General features: G+C 40.3%; 2 protein-coding genes across 2 annotated transcripts in view; both read right to left on the bottom strand.

Annotated features, from left to right (window-relative positions):
- The window catches only part of arhgef19 (Rho guanine nucleotide exchange factor (GEF) 19), a 30,688-nt gene extending 22,450 nt beyond the window's left edge, over positions 1-8,238 (bottom strand). Inside the window, exon 1 of the mRNA XM_034695441.1 lies at positions 7,878-8,238. The gene's annotated coding sequence lies outside the window, so the exon portion shown is untranslated. The remainder of the gene's footprint in view (positions 1-7,877) is intronic.
- A 2,702-nt stretch (positions 8,239-10,940) lies between these two features.
- The window catches only part of ano11 (anoctamin 11), a 36,695-nt gene continuing 29,552 nt past the window's right edge, over positions 10,941-18,083 (bottom strand). Inside the window, exon 25 of the mRNA XM_034695442.1 lies at positions 10,941-13,736. Coding sequence (XP_034551333.1) covers positions 13,705-13,736 — 32 coding nt within the window. The 3' untranslated portion in view covers positions 10,941-13,704. The remainder of the gene's footprint in view (positions 13,737-18,083) is intronic.

Below are 18,083 nucleotides of genomic sequence, written 5' to 3'. Positions count from 1 at the left end.
ATGAACTGCAGTTTATAACACTTCCGCATGGGCTTCATATTTTGAGACTGTAGGTTGCTGCTTGATCACAACCAATGTTATTTCATGACATTTTACTTTACTCTATCATCATAGAGACCAAACATGAATCCACTATGAGCAAAGCAGGAAACAGAGGCAAGAGAAAACTTCCTTCTGACAGGCAGACATCTCGAGCAGAACCAGAGTCATGTTGTACTGCCATTTGATGTGGCAGGATGTGCTGAGAAAGTCGGATAAAGGGAGATGAAGTAACTATCCAATGGGGGTGTATTATAAACAAACATTTGCAACTTGTTTCGTTCTCTTGAATTGAAGACCTGATGTTGCAGGATGTGTGGTCGGGGTGAGTTGTTGCAGGCGGCTGTTGTTAGGGTACAAATCATCACCATATCTTTCTCAACTGGACCTCCCATCCAGTTGTTTAAAGCACATTAGAACGTGATGATATACAAAAACAAAAAGGGAAACTTTGAAACTTGTAAAAATAATCTAGACATGCAATAAGTAGCGATGCTAGTTGGAGGTAGCGTCCGATTTCAAGTGTTTGTGTGAAGCAACTGGACAAGAAGTCAGGCATATCTCCTTGGTATTTTAATGGTCTTTATCTAAATCTGTCTATCAACACAAACTGTTGAGTGAGACTCATATTCCAATCAGAGAAAACAAACCAGATGTCAAAGTGATGCACTAAGCTGCGGTTTTTCATCAGACGCCTGAATGGTGTGTGAATGGTTGAGTGAATTCAGGTCAGGGAGTTTCTTGGTATTCATTCCTCTTCCAGCCTCCACCCACTGAGACAGGTGAGCACCCCAGAGGCTACAGGAGGCAGGGGGAGGAGGGGAGTCTCTCAAATGTTTACACATGGTGTGGGTCCTCCTAATCCTCCTCTGCAGCCTCAGGCAACTTACCCACGACCTCCGGAGACACTACGAAGATGCATACTGACAACCTGGCTTATAATCACACAAAGCTATGTCACACACACAAGGCACACCTGGATGTGTGCCTGTGTTTGAGACGCAATCTGTCTTTGATTGAAAGCGACAAGACGTGGAGAAGCCTCCCTGACCTTCTCTCACCCAAAGGGATCCCCGCTGACAGAGACAGACAAACAGAAATCTCTCATTTAAAAGGCGGAAAAAATGGCGACCATCTCACACGTCAACGTCAAGACTTTTGGACCTTTAACCTTCCCTCCCCCTTTTTCATCTGCCTCCAGAACAACTGTAGTCGACAGGGGATGTACAGCCAGGAGAGCGCAGGACAAAGGAGCTATTGACAAACTTATGGAAATAACCTGCTCTAATTATGGTGCTTTGTCATAAGTCGCAAAAAGCTACCGAGTCGATGGAGGGCCAGGGATCCAACACGCAGTAAATCCAGAAAATCTCTTAATCATTACCCTCTGACAGACAACAGTTATCTGTATGTGAGCACAGACGCTAAGAAAAGGAGTGCTGATTTAGGATGTTTTGGCAGGTTACACGGTCATATGAAAGTGCAATCCAACACTTTAGGATTACATCTTAGAAAACGATGATCTGTCCTTGGTCAGTATGTTCAGAAAACCACCAAATATATCATAAAAATGTTCTTACACAAATAACAGAAAAAGAGTCCCTTTTAGGTGAACTATATCAACATCTGTTTCTTTAATAACAGACGCTACAATATCGAGTAAAAGTGATGAGTCAGTATGAAACGTGTCAAAATGCTTTCCTTGTGCTTTAAAGAGACTGATGGGTACTTTCAATTTCTGCTGAACTTTCAGATCAAAACGTTTTTTTTGGTCAAAAGTTGAGCTTCATAAATGGAGCAAAGTTAAAAATATTCTTGGAAATATTTCCTTAAATTTCCTTTTTATCATTGTCTAATAAATACCTACAGACATTTATTTTTAGTAATTTGATTGTGTGTCAGCAAGGTCTCACTTGAAAAAGAGATTTTAATCTGAATGGGACCAGCCTTGTGACAAAATGAAAATAAAATTGGTTTGGCTTGGTGGTTAAAGCACCAACCCCAACTCGGTCTCAGCAGATGTGTGTCTAACATGAGTCTGGTCCTGCTGGAGGTTTCTGCCTGTTTAAGGAAGTTTGTCCTTGCCACTGTAACTTGCTAAATGCTGCAAAGTGCTCTGCTCATGGTGGATTAAGATGAGATCAGACTGAGTCCTGTCTGTAAGATGGGACTGGATCTTATCCTGTCTTGATGTTGGGTCTTTGTTAATAATAGAACATAGAGTATGGTCTAGACCTGCCCTGTTTGGAAAGAGTCTTGGGATAACGTTTGTTGGGATTTGGCGCTATATACATAAAGACTGATTGATTGATTGATTGATTGATTGATTGATTGCTTGATTGATTGATTGATTGATTGATTGATCTCTCTCTTCTCCACAAAGTTTCTTGCCTCTCTTCAGCTGTCCTTTCTAATAAAGACATACAAGCCTGAATACATAACTTAAACTTAAATAACTTAACCAAATCTACAAAACAGATATGAAGTAGTAAATCCTCAGTATTGACAGGAATGGGTTAGCAAATATTTTGAATCTTGTAGAGGAAAATCCTATCAGTGCTTTTTGGTCAGTGAAGCCCAATAAAAAGACTAAACACTGTATTAATCCTGTGAAATGCTGTTTCCTGATAGATCCTTTACATGTTCTTTCAGACATGAGCCTCCATTATCAAAACCACACTGTAGGTTATTTCAGTCAAAGTCACATGGCAATCCCACTCTCTCTGTAAACTCATTACGACACCAACCATGTGTAAGCTTTAACAGGAAAGTCAGTTGGGAATTTAAAATATGTTTATATTATTTATACAGTGAACTATTTACATACAAGTTTGCTTAAGTTATTATTTGTGCATTTAAGATGTTAGAATTACTTCTACAGCATCTTGTATTTGGGACAGAAACATGTTGAATGTACTTCTGTGGTCCTCATTACATTTACCTGCATCCTAGCCTCTGATTGGTTGGTTCTATGACATGTGATTGAGGGACAAGGTAATGTTGATGTTATGCCAATCCAGTGTGGTGACAGTAAAGTGCTCTTAAGCAAGCTATCCATCTCTATCCTGCTGTTTCCTTTTAATATAGTGACCCAACCACCACACATCAAACCCTTACATTACACATGTATTACTCCGCCACTGAAATTAGTCCCTAACAAAGCACTATTTCTTTCTTCTTAAGTCAGGTTTGTTTAAGAACCCATCAGCGATCATTGTAACCTGATGATGCTGTGATATTCGCCTCTGGGATGCAAACTTTCAGTTATTCCAGTGCAGCAAGCCGTTGGCGTGAAAATGACTTCCAGTCAAGACTTCTTTTTCTGAGTGGCGTTTATGTCTGCAAGGCAAACTCTGTCATTTCTTGGTCCATTACATCTATCAGAGTCGTGCCTGCTCATGAGCTTTAAGTGGGTGTCAGTTCAATGGGAGACAGTAAGTTACACAGAGGCTTCACCCTGGATTACTTCAGCTGTAAGAGCCCAATAGAAACCTCTTTTATGGTGGTGAACTTACAGTTAAAAGTTGTTACGTTTGCAGCGATAACAACATCATGATGTAGGTTTGTAAAAAGGAATAGAGCAAACTTTCTGTCCTCAAGAGAAGCGGAAACAACAAGTCGAGAAATCGGAACTGATTCTGGGAAACAAAGCTAATGGTGACAGCATTACACAGATTTGTTGCTCAAGTTCAAATTAGTTTCTTGAATGGCTTGTTAGCTGCACTTAGGTGAAGTTATCTGTTTCAAGGGATCAATAAATCATCGCCAGATTATCAATCAATCAGTCTTTATTTATAGAGAGCCAAATCACAACAAACATTATCTGAAGACTCTTTCCAAACAGAGCAGGTCTAGACCGTACTCTATGCTCTATTATTAACAAAGACCCAACATCAAGACAGGATAAGATCCAGTCCCATCTTACAGACAGGACTCAGTCTGATCTCATCTTAATCCACCATGAGCAGAGCACTTTGCAGCATTTAGCAAGTAACAGTGACAAGGACAAACTTCCTTTAACAGGCAGAAACCTCCAGCAGGACCAGACTCATGTTAGACACACATCTGCTGAGACCGTGTTGGGGTTGGAAAGGATAGAGAGATAGAGGAGAATAAGAGACAGAGGGAGAGAGATGATGATAGTGATGAGACGGATAGTAGTAGTAGTATTAGTAGTAAGGATTTTAACTGATGGAAGCTGGTGTTATGTGGAAGTGTGTGTTCTGCCCACTGTTGCTCTCCATGTGGACTGTTTTTCCTGCATACACCAAAACTACACAGATTGCAAAAGAACTACAGCCCAGAAGAGAAACCAGAACACTTCCTCTGCTTAAAACCCAGACTGCCAGAATCTAAAAATAGAGATAAGTTAAAACCTAAAGAGCACAACTCTTTGAGGGAACGATTAGAAATTTTTTGAAAAATAAAAAAGACACAAAGAATTATTTGGGGACATTTATATCTTTAGTGGGAACCTCTTTGGTGGAAAGGTTGATATGCTGACCCTATCCTTTAAATGTCTATGTTATGGGTCAATCAGTACTTGTGACTTGTGAGCCTTACTGTTGTATAGTTACAGGTGATAACTTTTGTTGTTAAACCAATCCAATCATCACTGAAAGCTATGAAGCAACAATAGAAACAATAACACTGTAATGCAGTTTGCCATTCATGAATCTGCTGCAGTTTCAGATTTCTGTTTCTTGTTTGAATTCACTGAAAGGAGAAGGCTGGGTTTGCTGTGCCCAAACTGTCAATCAGAGCTCTTTGATTCCAATCTGATCCTCTGCCACTGAGCTCTCCAGAGGCTGACCTACTTTACAACAAATTGCTGATGCATCCCTCTACATTCATCTGCTGCTGTGTTTACTCGTGCTTTCTTCATCTCTGTGTTTTGAAGCTCTCTTTTCCTCAGCTGTGCACCAGCAGATACACCTCGTAACCTCCCCTCCCCAGCCTACTTCTCTTTTTATTATCTGGACAGGTATGGACAAGCCGTCCACTGGGGCTCTTGTTGTTTTGAAACGTGATCAGTTGAACGGGGATGCACATTTTAACAAGCTAACCATCCAGAATTACACTTTAGCCAAACAGATCTCTAAACATCAGCTGTTTTATAAGTTAAAGGGGAGAATTGTAATAAAGCAAGCTTAAAACTGGCTGAAACAGAAGGAGGAGATGCTGCTGTTTTACTTTGTGATTTATTCTTTTGGAAACATTTCCAAAAATAGACAGCAGAATAAAGGAGAAGCATTACCTCCTGAGAGTGGAACATACACTATCTAGCTTGAGTACGACTGTGAAACACACACCGCGTCTTATTGGCATGGTCAAAATGTGAAACAACCCGAGGGCTACAGTGCTAGACAGGTGTGCCGCATAGACACACATGGCCTCTGGGCTCCAGTTTAACCTTCATGCATGGGCCAAGTGTTCTCTGACTCTTACATTAGGCAGATTATGTGCACTCCAGCATGAGAAGCACATGCTTTGTGTTCCTAAGGAGAGCTTTGCTTGTCTGACAAAAGCAACAAGTCATACCTGTAAGTATGTGAATGCACAGGTATAGGACTCAGTAGGTGGTCTGTTTTATTGTCCAGGTTTAAACACAAGTTCATGTCCAACTTCAGAGGCCCCCCGATGAGACCTGTGACACACTGAGACACTTGCCCGCATTCCCTGGATGACTCAGCAGGCTCATTCCTCTGAAATTGACCACTAAACCGAGGCATGAGACAAACAACGATACACGTGAAGGAGAAAGCACTGTTATTATGGGCTATTAAGGCTGCTGCTATGTAGGCCACGAGCCAGAAAACAACAAAAAGTGACAGGAGCTCCTGAAAATATCAGCGCTGCCCGTGTATTAAGGTTGGTCAATAATGTCTAATGACTTTAGCCTAGTTTCAAGAAAAACAGGTCAGCATAAACAAAGCAGAGGCAGTCACGTTCAGGTTAGCAGCTGAGTGCGAGTGTGCACGTGAGGGTAAATACCACAAGGAGCACAGGTAACATTTGCATGCAAGGTTAGGGAGCAGGAGGGTGAGGTGTGGCATCCTGGATCGCTTCCCCACTACACACACACACACACACACACACACACACGTTCAGACAGTGACTGTCTGAGTGGCAGGTGATGGGGCAGGTGCTCTCCAGACAGACTCTTGGTTGTAGTGGGGGAGGGAGGAAATGAGGCAGAGGGAGGGGGGTGAGATGAGTTATAAATCGGTGTGTGATATGAGCAGGCATGCAGCAGAAAATAAAATGCAAAGTAGTGTGCTTACAGGCAGAAATTCAATCACAGCTAAAAGAAAATCCTGAATTTATTTTCACCCCAGTGTGATGAATATTCAAAGAGACGCTATCAGATGTTTGCCAACATGAAGGAGTCTCCAGTCGGTCATAAAGAGCAGTAAAACTGTTCAAAGTCCTGGTTTATGAAGTGTGCATTGTACAAGTCTATCCAATGTGCAGGTGGTGCATTCGAGGTAGACATAGCGTAGTAAATCAGATAATCCAGAAAACAGCCACAGCTATCTATTTGTACTCCAGTCAAAATATATACCTCCAGACCATCCAGACACACACACACGCACACATAAACACACACAGCAGTCATCACATGTCAATACACTTAGTCATCAAGTCAGCAGACAGATAAGGCATCACCTCAGCCCGACCTCTCACTGATGGTGTTTAGTAAATGTCTTAATCAAAACAGAAATTACAGAGAGCTGTTTTTAAACAAGGCTTTTATTTTTTGCTTTGCGCTGCATGTTTTTCTGAATATTGCATGTGTAAACAAAGTAAAGTTTCACACATGCACAATAATACAAAAAAGGGAACTACAAGAATTTCATTCAAACTCCTGACCTGGCTGATTCATGTCATTACACCACTTGTTGATTATCCCTAATGAAGCAAAGTAAACAGCTCTGCCCAGTCTGAGGCTCCACATGAGTAAACAACAAACAAACAGGGAGACAAGGGGACCAAGAGCCAAAACCTCATGTGTGCATGAATGCATGAACTTCAGTTCACACTAAAAGCACACACTCACACACAGATCCATGCACACCCTGAACCTGAGGCTCTACCCTGCAGAGACTGATCTGGGTTTTATGCTAAAATGTCCTGTGAAAGTCAAAAAGAGAAGTGTGTGTGTGCAACGGCGCCAAGTTCCAGTCATGTACAGTTTTTAACAACCTCTCATCCAACATACTCAAGACATGCACTTACCTGCCCCGCTCTGCAACAACTCATTGCTGCACTGTAACCATCACATTCAAGGCTCACCTCTCTGTGCTCTGCCCAGGGAACTGCCACAGACATTATACATTCAAGCAGCCCCTTCTTCAAAGAGAATACATGAATACTGAAAGCTGATGATTCCACTTGTAAGATTTCAGCATCTACTTCTGCTTATTTAGCAAGTGTCACTTTGTAAACCCATGTTCCACAGCAGTACATAAAACAGGCTAAAACAGCTGCTTTTGTCAGTAGAGACAGATCATCCAGGCAAACAGAGTCCTGTGTTTGCCACCTGATCCTTCATCACAGTCCTGTTGTCTCCTGAATCCCATATGGAGACAGAGTCAGCCTTTGTTTCCAGAGCATATATACTGTCATATAAATGCAATGCACCTGACAAGCTGCACTACTTCCTCCAAAGTGCCCACACAAAGCAGAGGCTGCACTCTTAGACAAACAACACAGCTCAACTTTCACTCCCAGTAGCAACATTCTCCAACCTAGCCAAAGTTGGTGAGATAATGACAGGAATGTGAATGTATTTCTTCGCTTTTCTGTGTGAAAGACTTATTGTTACTTTACTTTACCTCATCTGTGTTAGCAGCCTAGTGTGTGTGCTGGACTGTGGCCAGCAGCAGTGTGTGAATCCAGGCCATCCCAGGGTCAGACTGAGCCACTCTGCTATCCATTGCTGCCTTGTGTTCCTCCCGGCTTCTTTCCCTCCTTATCCTCCTTCAGCTTCTTCCTCTTTTTATCTTAAACGTTGCTCACACATTTCAAATATGTGCTCTTCAGCCTGCTTCTTCTCCTCTTTCTTCTTTGTGTTCTCCGCCTCCTCTGGAAAACAAAAACAGGCTGAAAAACAGCCACCACTTGCTGCTCTCAGAGCTACTTACAATGCAGATCCCCTCTCTACGCTCCTCTGCTCTCCCTTCCCACCCTGCTCCTTCCCCTCCCTCTTTCTCTCTTTCTGCTACTGTTGGGGAAAGCTCATTTTCTCTCATTCTCCTCCCCCTCTCTTGCCCTTCCTCTAACTCTAATAGTTATTTAGTGTCTTCTTTCAGCACCTGCTTTGACACATAAACGGACACAGAGAGGAGGAAGTAGACGGACAAAATGTTGCTCCTTGATAAGACTGTGTGTGTAAAAAAGTGTGTGTGTGCCATTAACGTGGTGGGGGTGCATTTTAACAGGGGGTGTGTTTGTTGTGTGATTTGAATTGGTTTTGTGTTCATTCAAATTCAAAACAAGCTGAACAACTAACATGCAAAAGTGCACACTAAGTGAAGTCCTGGTGCATGTGTTTGTTTTCTTCGTTGTGTCTGCAGATTTATGCAAGAATTGCCTGTGGCTGTGTTTTTGTGCGTGAGCCTTCATGCAGCTTTCACTAAACGTCAAACTAGGAGTTGGTGACAGAAAGAAGCTGCTATGACATGCTTGAACTCCCTCGTCTCTCTTCTCCGCTCGCTGCTGTATCAGCTATGTTCACTAATCAAACATGAAAGGAATGGTGGTGGCGGGTGGTGGGGGAAGGTTACCTCGGGACACTAGTTTACTCAGCAGCAGTGGGCGTCTAATTGTCCCACATTTTAGTTAGTGTAAAATAGGTCAGGAAAGGCTCGAGAGTTGCTTGTGAGTTTGCTTTTGTATCACTTCTTTCTTCTAAAAAAAACTGTGAAGGGAGACTGACAAATTTAAGTATTTTGATTCAACAACCCCACAACTCTAAAAAAAATGCAATATTAAGTGTACCTGGATGTGAGAATACAGGGCTGTTATCTCATAACTTTGACACTTTTCTAAAGGGCTGCTGTCATGCTTTTATAAATGTAAGAACCAAGAATCAGGGTGCCAGTTTGGCTTGGCAGTTAAAAAACATACCCCATGTACGGAGACCTTGTCGCAGAGGTCATAGGTTCAACTCCTGGCCAGGACCCTCTGCTGCATGTCCTTCTCCCCATGTTCAAGTCTCTCTTCAGCCATCCAAATAAATGAAGTCCAAACAGCCCCCAAAATACCTGATAAAAATCAACAAAGCTTCAATGTCTGTAAAATGTTTGTAGTCTTCGTATTTTTTGGAACATGTGGTTAACAGCTCCACAAAATTCGTCAGTGTATTTGGTCTCTTTAGAAACTTGGACAGTCTTAAGACTTACACAAAGTTTGCTTCACAATGAGTTTGTAATATCTGACCAGCTGAGGTTGATATATCATCAACTTAGGCCATTTTTATATTTTCAATTTGTCCAGGTTGGCGACTGACTGTGACCTGGTCATTGTCTTTAATTTATTTAAGGCCTCAGCTTGATTTTTATACACACACATATATATATATATATATATATATATATATATATATAAATATATATATATATGTTTTTTGTGTCTCGTTATGTTCTACATTTATCACATTCTGTGTGTTGTCAGGACTACCAGCATTAACACACTATTTGCAATGTGATTCAAGTCTGAAATTAAGATATAATGTTTTTGTAATTGCCTGCTTTTTGCCCCTTCTGGCACACCGTAGTTAAGCTACTGCAGCATCTTCTTGCTTCCTACTGCTGCCATGGGAAAAAGCATAGACTGTATAAATATATGACATAGTATCCGTGACGTCACCCATCTGTTTCTGGGAGCCATATTGCTGCTGTCAAGCAATGATGACATAAACAGATGGGCTTCGAACCTCCCAGCCAACAGCTACAGTGTTCCCGCCTGTCAATCAAGTCATCTCTGCCTCTCATTGGAAGACTCATAATCTCGATATCTTTGAAATAACCGCGTTATGAAAAAGTTCACCCCCGTATAGTGTGCGCTGATAGATATTGATCTCATACATTGTTTTACACAGCAGTTAGTCTGCAAACAGTATTATTCATTTTAATCTCCATTACACTTTAAATCTTAGAAATAAATCTGCCTCATCAGAAAAGATGAGAGAAATAATTAAATGTTTTTTTAATGTGCGAGGGCATTTAGTGTTTTCAGATGAGTCTGTTTATCATGCTGTGTTGCAGCCTGTTGATTGCATCGTTACCTTGTGGCTTATAGGGAGTTCTGTTTTGCAGCCCGTGCATGCAAACTTCTCCTTTTCCCGTTCCAGCAGTGGTTGAGTGAGCCAGCCGGTGTCCACAGTGCATACCTGTGCTCGCTGACATGTACTAACTCACTCCTCCTGCAGGCCATGGCAGAGGAACGCACAGCAATCATAACAATCAGTAGATGAACGTGGCCAAGAGAGAGGACTGGGCGGGAGAAAGTGAGTGTATATTTAAAAAATAAGTATTACAAAGGTGAAATACGAGAGACGGAGGGTAGAGAGTGCAGAAAACGGTAAAGAAGGGGTGAGGAGGAAGAGAGGAAAAATAAAATACAAGCCAGGAGTTGCCCAAGGCCAGAGTCACTGATTGGAGTTTGTAAGGGGAGGAGGAGGAGGAAGGAAAAAATCATCAGGGAACACCTGTCTGTTTCTGACTCCTAATAAATCAGCTTCTTCTGTACCTGTCTGCAGGTCCCTGCTGTTCGGAGAAAGCTACATCCTTTAGGGGAAGGGGAGAGAAGAAAGTGGAGAGGGTAATTGTAAACATCCTGTTCATCCGTGCAACAAAGTAAGGAGACACATTTCATATTCCCATGCCAGGGAGGCCTTTGCATTCATCAAACTAAATTTATTTACTCTAAAAGTCTAAAATGCAAAACAGCTCAAACACAAAATATATTCTATATTGGGACATCATTTCACTTCCATTAACACCACAGAACAGCAGCAACCGCCAGAAACACTTCACATGAGAGTCTGCTGAGCAAGTAGAAAAGACAGACATTCACAGCCTTCATAGACAGAAAACATTTACAGTATATCTGTATTAACAAATAGTACAGCGCAGATCAAAGTTTAGATGTTTGAACATGTTCATCATCTTGTGAATACAGCAGGTATTTCATGTAGAATGACAGCTCTGCTTTGAAGCCTTCAGTAATGAAAATGAAAAGTTGCTTTCTTTCACTTTTACATGATCAGTTATTGGTATGTAAGCTAAAGTAGGTACAGTACTTAACAGCCTCAAGGGATCATCATGGATATATAAAAATACATCAGTAAACCAAAGTTGTTTTAAACATAAAGACCAGTTATTTTTTATGGAGAATACTTTGCGACCTGAAACTGCATATTTAACGTCATCTGCTGTCTGAACTTTATCAACTCTATTAAGGATTTTAAAAAGAACACTTTAGTTTGCAAACTGCGAGAAAAGTTAAGAAACATGATTTTGTCTTAGTCTGATCAATTTGCCGGATAGATTTGTTTCCACTCTGCATAAACATTTTAATTTCAACTATATGTTTGAATAATAACCTAAATGTTCCTCAACTTAAAAACAAAAACATGTCCTGACAATGGAAGCACATTGTAGCTTCATACATTGATCCTTCACTTCTTTTATTTAATCTTAAACTCCAAATCTAACATGCTGCCACAGCAAGCAGATCTTTTCAGGAGACAAAGTGAATTCCCTTAGATATAAAATTGTGTCATTTGTTCAGTAAAAATGCATCATCTTCTTCTGCTCAATGTTAACAATGCACATACAGATTTAGGGGTTTCTAACGAAGTGGTTTGGAGCTTTACCTCTGTGCTATATTTTCTCTGCGCAGGCAAAGTCCTGCCTCTAAAGTTCTCCCTCTGTGCAGCAGTTTGAAATAAAAACACAGCATCAAGCATTGTTGAAGTTCAACCACAGGCTTGACAACAGCTACCCCGAGAGAGGCCCAAAGTTTTAGAGCTACTCCTGGTGGCTGGCTGCAGTATAGGTCTTAAAACCTGCCTCTTCCATTATAACAGATGGAACATGGGTCAAACTAGTAAATACAAATGCAGGTCTAATAAATGTATCTCGAACATGCTTTCTGTCAGAGCAGTCAGGTGTTATCATGCTGATTCATTGGTAAGTGTCCATGTTCCAGAGGTTTATTTTTAATCAGTTATTTGATGTTAAAAAGAGAGGATGTGATGTCATGTGTCATGTCTTGTGGGCTGTACTGACTAGGGATGGGCAATGATTTTCAAATATTTGTTCACTTTGTAAAAATCGAAGAGTTCCATCAAATATCTTCTCATTTTAAAAGTACAATTTTTCATCGTTTTACTGGTTGTAAAACAGTATTCCCGCCAGAGTAGAATGCTAACTGCATTAAATAGCAAAAGAAGAGAAAATTTGTGACAGTCGCAGCGATTTCTCCATTTCTGAATCTCACACTTCCAGAGACTGAGCATGGCTGTAAAATGTTAACACACACGCCACGTCACAGAAACACCAACATAAAGATCAAGACAGACTGTCAGTGCCTGCTACTAGCAGCACCTCGCCCTGCTGCTGGTTAACGTGACTGCCACACAAACAGGCTGTTAATGGGACAGGTGTGTGTGTAAGTGTGTGTGTGTGTGTGGGGGGGGATTATTTGTATAATCGTCAATGATTATCAAATAGTATTTTGACTTGAAATACCCATTCCTAGTGCCGACCTGAAGAGCTAACTAACAGCAGGCTTGTTTCACTTTTCTCTCTTCAAAGTTTTTACCTCTGACCACACCCAGCGTCTCTGATGGGTGTGGATGTGTGCTGTCAGAAGTGCTGCAGGCGAAACCACACCTAAAAATTAAGCCCTGGAGTCCAACTGTATACTGTATCAAGGTGGGAACATAAAACCCTGTAGGGCCTTGAAAACAGGACTCTCTCCAGGGATTTAGTTTCTCTCCTGTGCCATTAAAAAATTAATTTAATATTGACTTTGTGCTCATACGTATTAATCAAATGTAGGCAGGTCCAACACGCTGCCTCAGGTTTCAGGTTTGAGTGAAACTAACACCACAGTCAGAATGCTACCTGCTTGTATGGATGTGCTTTAATTATGCTTTAACTGTGCTTATCTTATCTTCATTTCTGTGCTGCAGTTTGGCCAACTTTAATATAAGGAGCAGTGTGATTTAAAAGAGGCTAAAACTGTAAACAGATGTATAAATCACATTTTTCTTCTGTTTTGTCTGGATGTGTTTAATTTAGGGTCAAGCTGATGTTGTATCTTTGATTTTAAAAAGTGTGAAATGTCTTTATGTAGACTAAGAACCATCGTAAGGCTTCGTGTTTCAATGAATCAACCTGTAGATTTCCGTGAACCATGCATTCCAGATAAAAAGTAGGTAGACTTAGTTTTGGATATGTTTTGTCTCTGTTACGTTTTGTTTAAATGTCAGAAGCAGATTTGTTAAATGAAAATAAAAAGACAAGATCACAAAGATGCATCCCACACAGGGAAGAAGTTCACTTATTAAATCCTAGGTGTGAAGATGTGTCTCCTCCTCAGTCCTCCTGTTCTCCTCTCAAACCCGAGCTGGTTTCCCGAGCAGGAGTCCTAACTCATGTTTCTAGAGGACGCGTCGCTTCCTTCAGGGGAGGCAGTGCAGTTGAGTTTGAACATGGAAGGAATGAAGACGGATCAGACAGACAGAGGAGAGAGTTAGTACTGTCAGACTGATTACTATGAGAGATAAGGAGAGGAGAAAAAGGCTGACACACTCAATCTTTGTTACAACATGCTACTGAATCACAGCTGGCTGCTTCTGGTTTATATCCCTGTGGCTTATACAGGTTGAGAAAGATAGACTGGCAGTGAAACATATTGTTCATGAAACACGTTGAGATAAATGTTTATACTATTAAGAGTATAATAGTTACAAATTATTTTTGACTCATGTCTGACAGTCTGGAGCTTGAGTCCTGACTGGGTTAACTTAGTTTAGACTAGTAAAGCCTGGAAGGACAGGAGAACAGCCTGCTTCATCTGGAGTGAAAAATACAAAGAATAAAGAAGAAGCAGCACCTCCAAACCTGACTCATTTTCATATGGAGCTTTACTGAGTAACTTCACGCATGAAATGCAACATTAGCATGCCAATTGTTTTATTCAAAGAGAGTTGTGTGCTTCAAGTCTTTCTCGATGAACAGCTGATAACAGAGACGGGATGCTGCCTCACAAAGTCCTTCTTTTTTTTGTACCTTCACAGGGAGTAAAAACATGACCTGTGATAAAATGATCTGACAGATGACGCCTGGATGTCGTCTTCTTAATGCCTTTATTATCATTTTACTTTCTAGCCCCTTTTTATTTTCTTTCAACTGTTTTACTCTTCTAATATCTTGTTTACTGGCTTTATAGCTTTTATTCATCTTGATTTATTTATTGTGCTTACCTTACTTTACAATGTTTTACCTATATTGTCTATATTTAGCTCCATTTTGCTTGTACCCCTCTTTTAATGCGTCATCCCTTTTTACTGCTTGTAGCCTCTTTGTATTCTTTCTTTCCTTTAATATTTTTAATTGTATTACTTTCTTGGTCCCTTGGTCTCAGCTCTTATCATTGGGTTCTTGGGTTGCCTGTGTTGAATCATCGTTTGGGTCTTTTGTGTTTGTTTTAATGTGCCCTGCCGTTTGTGAAGCACTTTGTAAACCGTGTTTTTTAAAAGGTGCTGTATAAATAAAGGTATTAATCATGGCCTCCTGTTTTTATGCTAAGCTAGCTAACCATGTCCTAAATCCACATACATACACTACCAGTCAAAAGTTTGTAAACACCTTCTCATTCAAGGGTTTGTATTTATTTTAATTATTGTAAGCACTGTAGATTAATACTGAAGACATCACAACTATGAAAGAACATATATGGAATTATTGAATGAACAAAAAAGTGTTAAACAAAGCAGAATCTGTTTTATATTTTAGATTCTGTAAAGTAGCCCCCTTTTTCCTTCATGACAGCTTTGCACACTCTTGGTATTCTCTCAGTCTGCTTCATGAAGTGGTCTCCTGGAATGGTTTCTAATTAACATGAGCCTTGTCAAGAGTTCATTTGTAGAATGACTTGCCTTCTTAATGTGTTTGAGACCATCAGTTGTGTTGTTCAGAGGTAGGGTTAGTACACAATGGATAGCTCTATTTGACTACAGTTGTAATCCAGATTATGGTAAAACCAGATTATTTCATAGTTTTGATGTCTTCAGTATTAATCTACAATGTTGAAAATCATTTAAATTAAAAAAAAAACATTGAAGGAGAAGGTGTGCCCAAACTTTTGTCTGGTAGTGTAGTTCAGTCACTAAATAACAGCCAATGATTGAAAAGCTGCAGTTTTATAAAAACACACAAGTCAAGATAAAGAAATAAAACATATTTTAAAAGACATATAATTCCCCTAAAAGAACTCTGAAGGAATACAATTATTTTAAAATATATTTCTTATGATGGTTAAAATAAAATAAAATAAAACATAATTAAATTAAATTCAGATAAAATCAGGAAAGGCTCTACAATAAAATCATGTTTTCAGAAGAGATTTAACAGTGACTTGGGCTGACATATATTTAAATGTAATTTTCAATTTTTGCTTTATTTGAAAAATATTCCTCTAAATAATAATAATACTTATATTGTGATATTAATTTAAAACTACAACATTCAGCCCAAAAAGACTGATTGAATAAAAGATCCCTCTAACTATAATTCTTCAGCTCAACACTGTGCTGCTCTGTCTCTTACAGACTTACCTGTTTGTACTCATCACTCATATAAACTGATAACATCTGGTGAATTCAGTTTCTTCCATTGCTTTAAATGTTACTCTAGTTTAAAGGTTCCTGCAGGGATTATAAGGTTAAAATTGAACAGTGAGGGTTAAAGACTCTTAAGATTCTACAAATGAGTTCCCCTTATGTCCAGTGTTTCAAAACTGAATTCACATCAGCTGTGATGATTGGAATAATGCCATTCTTCTTGAGGATGCCATTCACTTACTTGTTGTGTTGTACTCACAATCCATCCAGCAACATCCACTACATGCGACACATGACAACATCACGGGTCAGAGCACGGGGACACACACACACAGACGAGGATGAAACACACTGTAAAGGACGGTTTGTGCACAATGTGAATAAACTTTGACAGATTGTAACTTCTGCATGTAATGATGTTTCATTCCAGTGAGATCGTCTCTGTCAGAACCTTAAGTGACACATCAACAGCAGTGCTGATGGAGGAAATGATACAGTATGTCAAACACATCAGCCCACACGGTCTACGGATGTATTCAAATGCATCTGACACTGACATATTTGGCTGGGATCCCACACAGATTAGCTTTAATGATCATGTTGCGTGCAGTGTAGCGAGTTTACAGCGGCGGGTTGAGCCACAGGTGCTTTGTAAATGCTCAGTGGAGGTGTGTTCATGGGTGGGTGAACTTTTAAGAGCCTCTAAAAATCTGGAATTTTTTTATGGGAATCAGCAGACGACAGGTTTAACACGGAGAGGAACCTGCAAACTCTGCTGGTGGATTGTTTCAGTGATCATCTAAGTGGTCAATTACTGACAACAACAAACTGCAGAGCATCAAACATTTACAGAGCGAGGTCTGTGGATGTGGAACAAACACATTTTCTCTTCACCTAATGCATGTTAATGTTCAGAACGTGGAGCAGTTTTCTTTTAACCTCTGTTGTATTAAGATGAGAGCAAATAACAACCTGATCCTAAATGTGACAAAGACTAATTACTGTGAAATTCTGAATATAGGTTTCAGCAGAGGTAGTGTTTTTTGTTGCTAGATATGGACGGATTCCCTACCAGTAACCAATTTGCTGAGACTTGCGTCAACCCCCTCTGGTGGTATGGGAGGTTGAGCCTTCAGTTATCAGGCCCCTCTCCTTTGGAATCATCTACCAGTCAGGGTCCAGGAGGCAGACACCCTCTCTACTTTTAAGAGTATACTTCAAACTTTCCTTTTTGATAAAGCTTATAGTTAGAGCTGGATCAGGCTTGGACCAGCTCTTAGTTAGGCTGCTATAGGCCTAGACTGCTGGCGGAACTGGAACACTTCCACACTGGGATTTTATCTCCTATTCTATCAACCCCCCTCTTCCTGTCCCATTAAAGTTACTAACCATAGACCTTTCTGGAGTCCCTGAGCTCCCTTGTCTCAAAGGTTCCTCTGGATCTCTGCCGTAGACGGCCTGCTGCTGTGGACGTGCCAGACTCCAGCAGCAACAACTTCTACTATCCATCTCACCACTATCATCTCTCTCTCTCTTCATCTCCTCTATCCCTCTCTCCAACTCGGTCTCAGCAGACGTGTGTCTAACATGAGTCTGGTCCTGTTGGAGGTTTCTGCCTGTTAAAGGAAGTTTGTCCTTGCCACTGTAACTTGCTAAATGCTGTAAAGTGCTCTGCTCATGGTGGATTAAGATGAGATCAGACTGAGTCCTGTCTGTAAGATGGGACTGGATCTTATCCTGTCTTGATGTTGGGTCTTTGTTAATAATAGAACATAGAGTACAGTCTAGACCTGCTCTGTTTGGAAAGAGTCTTGGGTTAACATTTGTTGTAATTTGACGCTATACAAATAAAGATTGATTGATTGATTCAATCAAACACTGCAAGATGTATTCACAGAAAAGTGAAACAGTGTTATCTTTGAATGCAAGAGTACAAGCTAATGAGGGAGAAAAGCTGTTATAAAAAGCAGTCAGTTTCTTTTTCAAGTGCTATTTTCTTAATAATTTACCGTTATGCAACAAAATACTTCTCTTAATATTTTATACTTTTTATTTTATACTGGTCTCATCTGTGTGTTGGACGCAGCTCACTTTTTAGATGATAAGCAGATATTAATAGTGCGTCTTATACTTGAATTTTTCCATAATTATTAAGTTTAGGAGGAACTGTTTTAGGCCCTAA

This window comes from Notolabrus celidotus, chromosome 11 (genome assembly GCF_009762535.1).
Source record: "Notolabrus celidotus isolate fNotCel1 chromosome 11, fNotCel1.pri, whole genome shotgun sequence".
In the NCBI taxonomy this organism is placed as follows: domain Eukaryota; kingdom Metazoa; phylum Chordata; class Actinopteri; order Labriformes; family Labridae; genus Notolabrus; species Notolabrus celidotus.
Note: the sequence above shows the minus strand (reverse complement) of the source record. Positions and strands in the feature narration are given on the sequence as shown.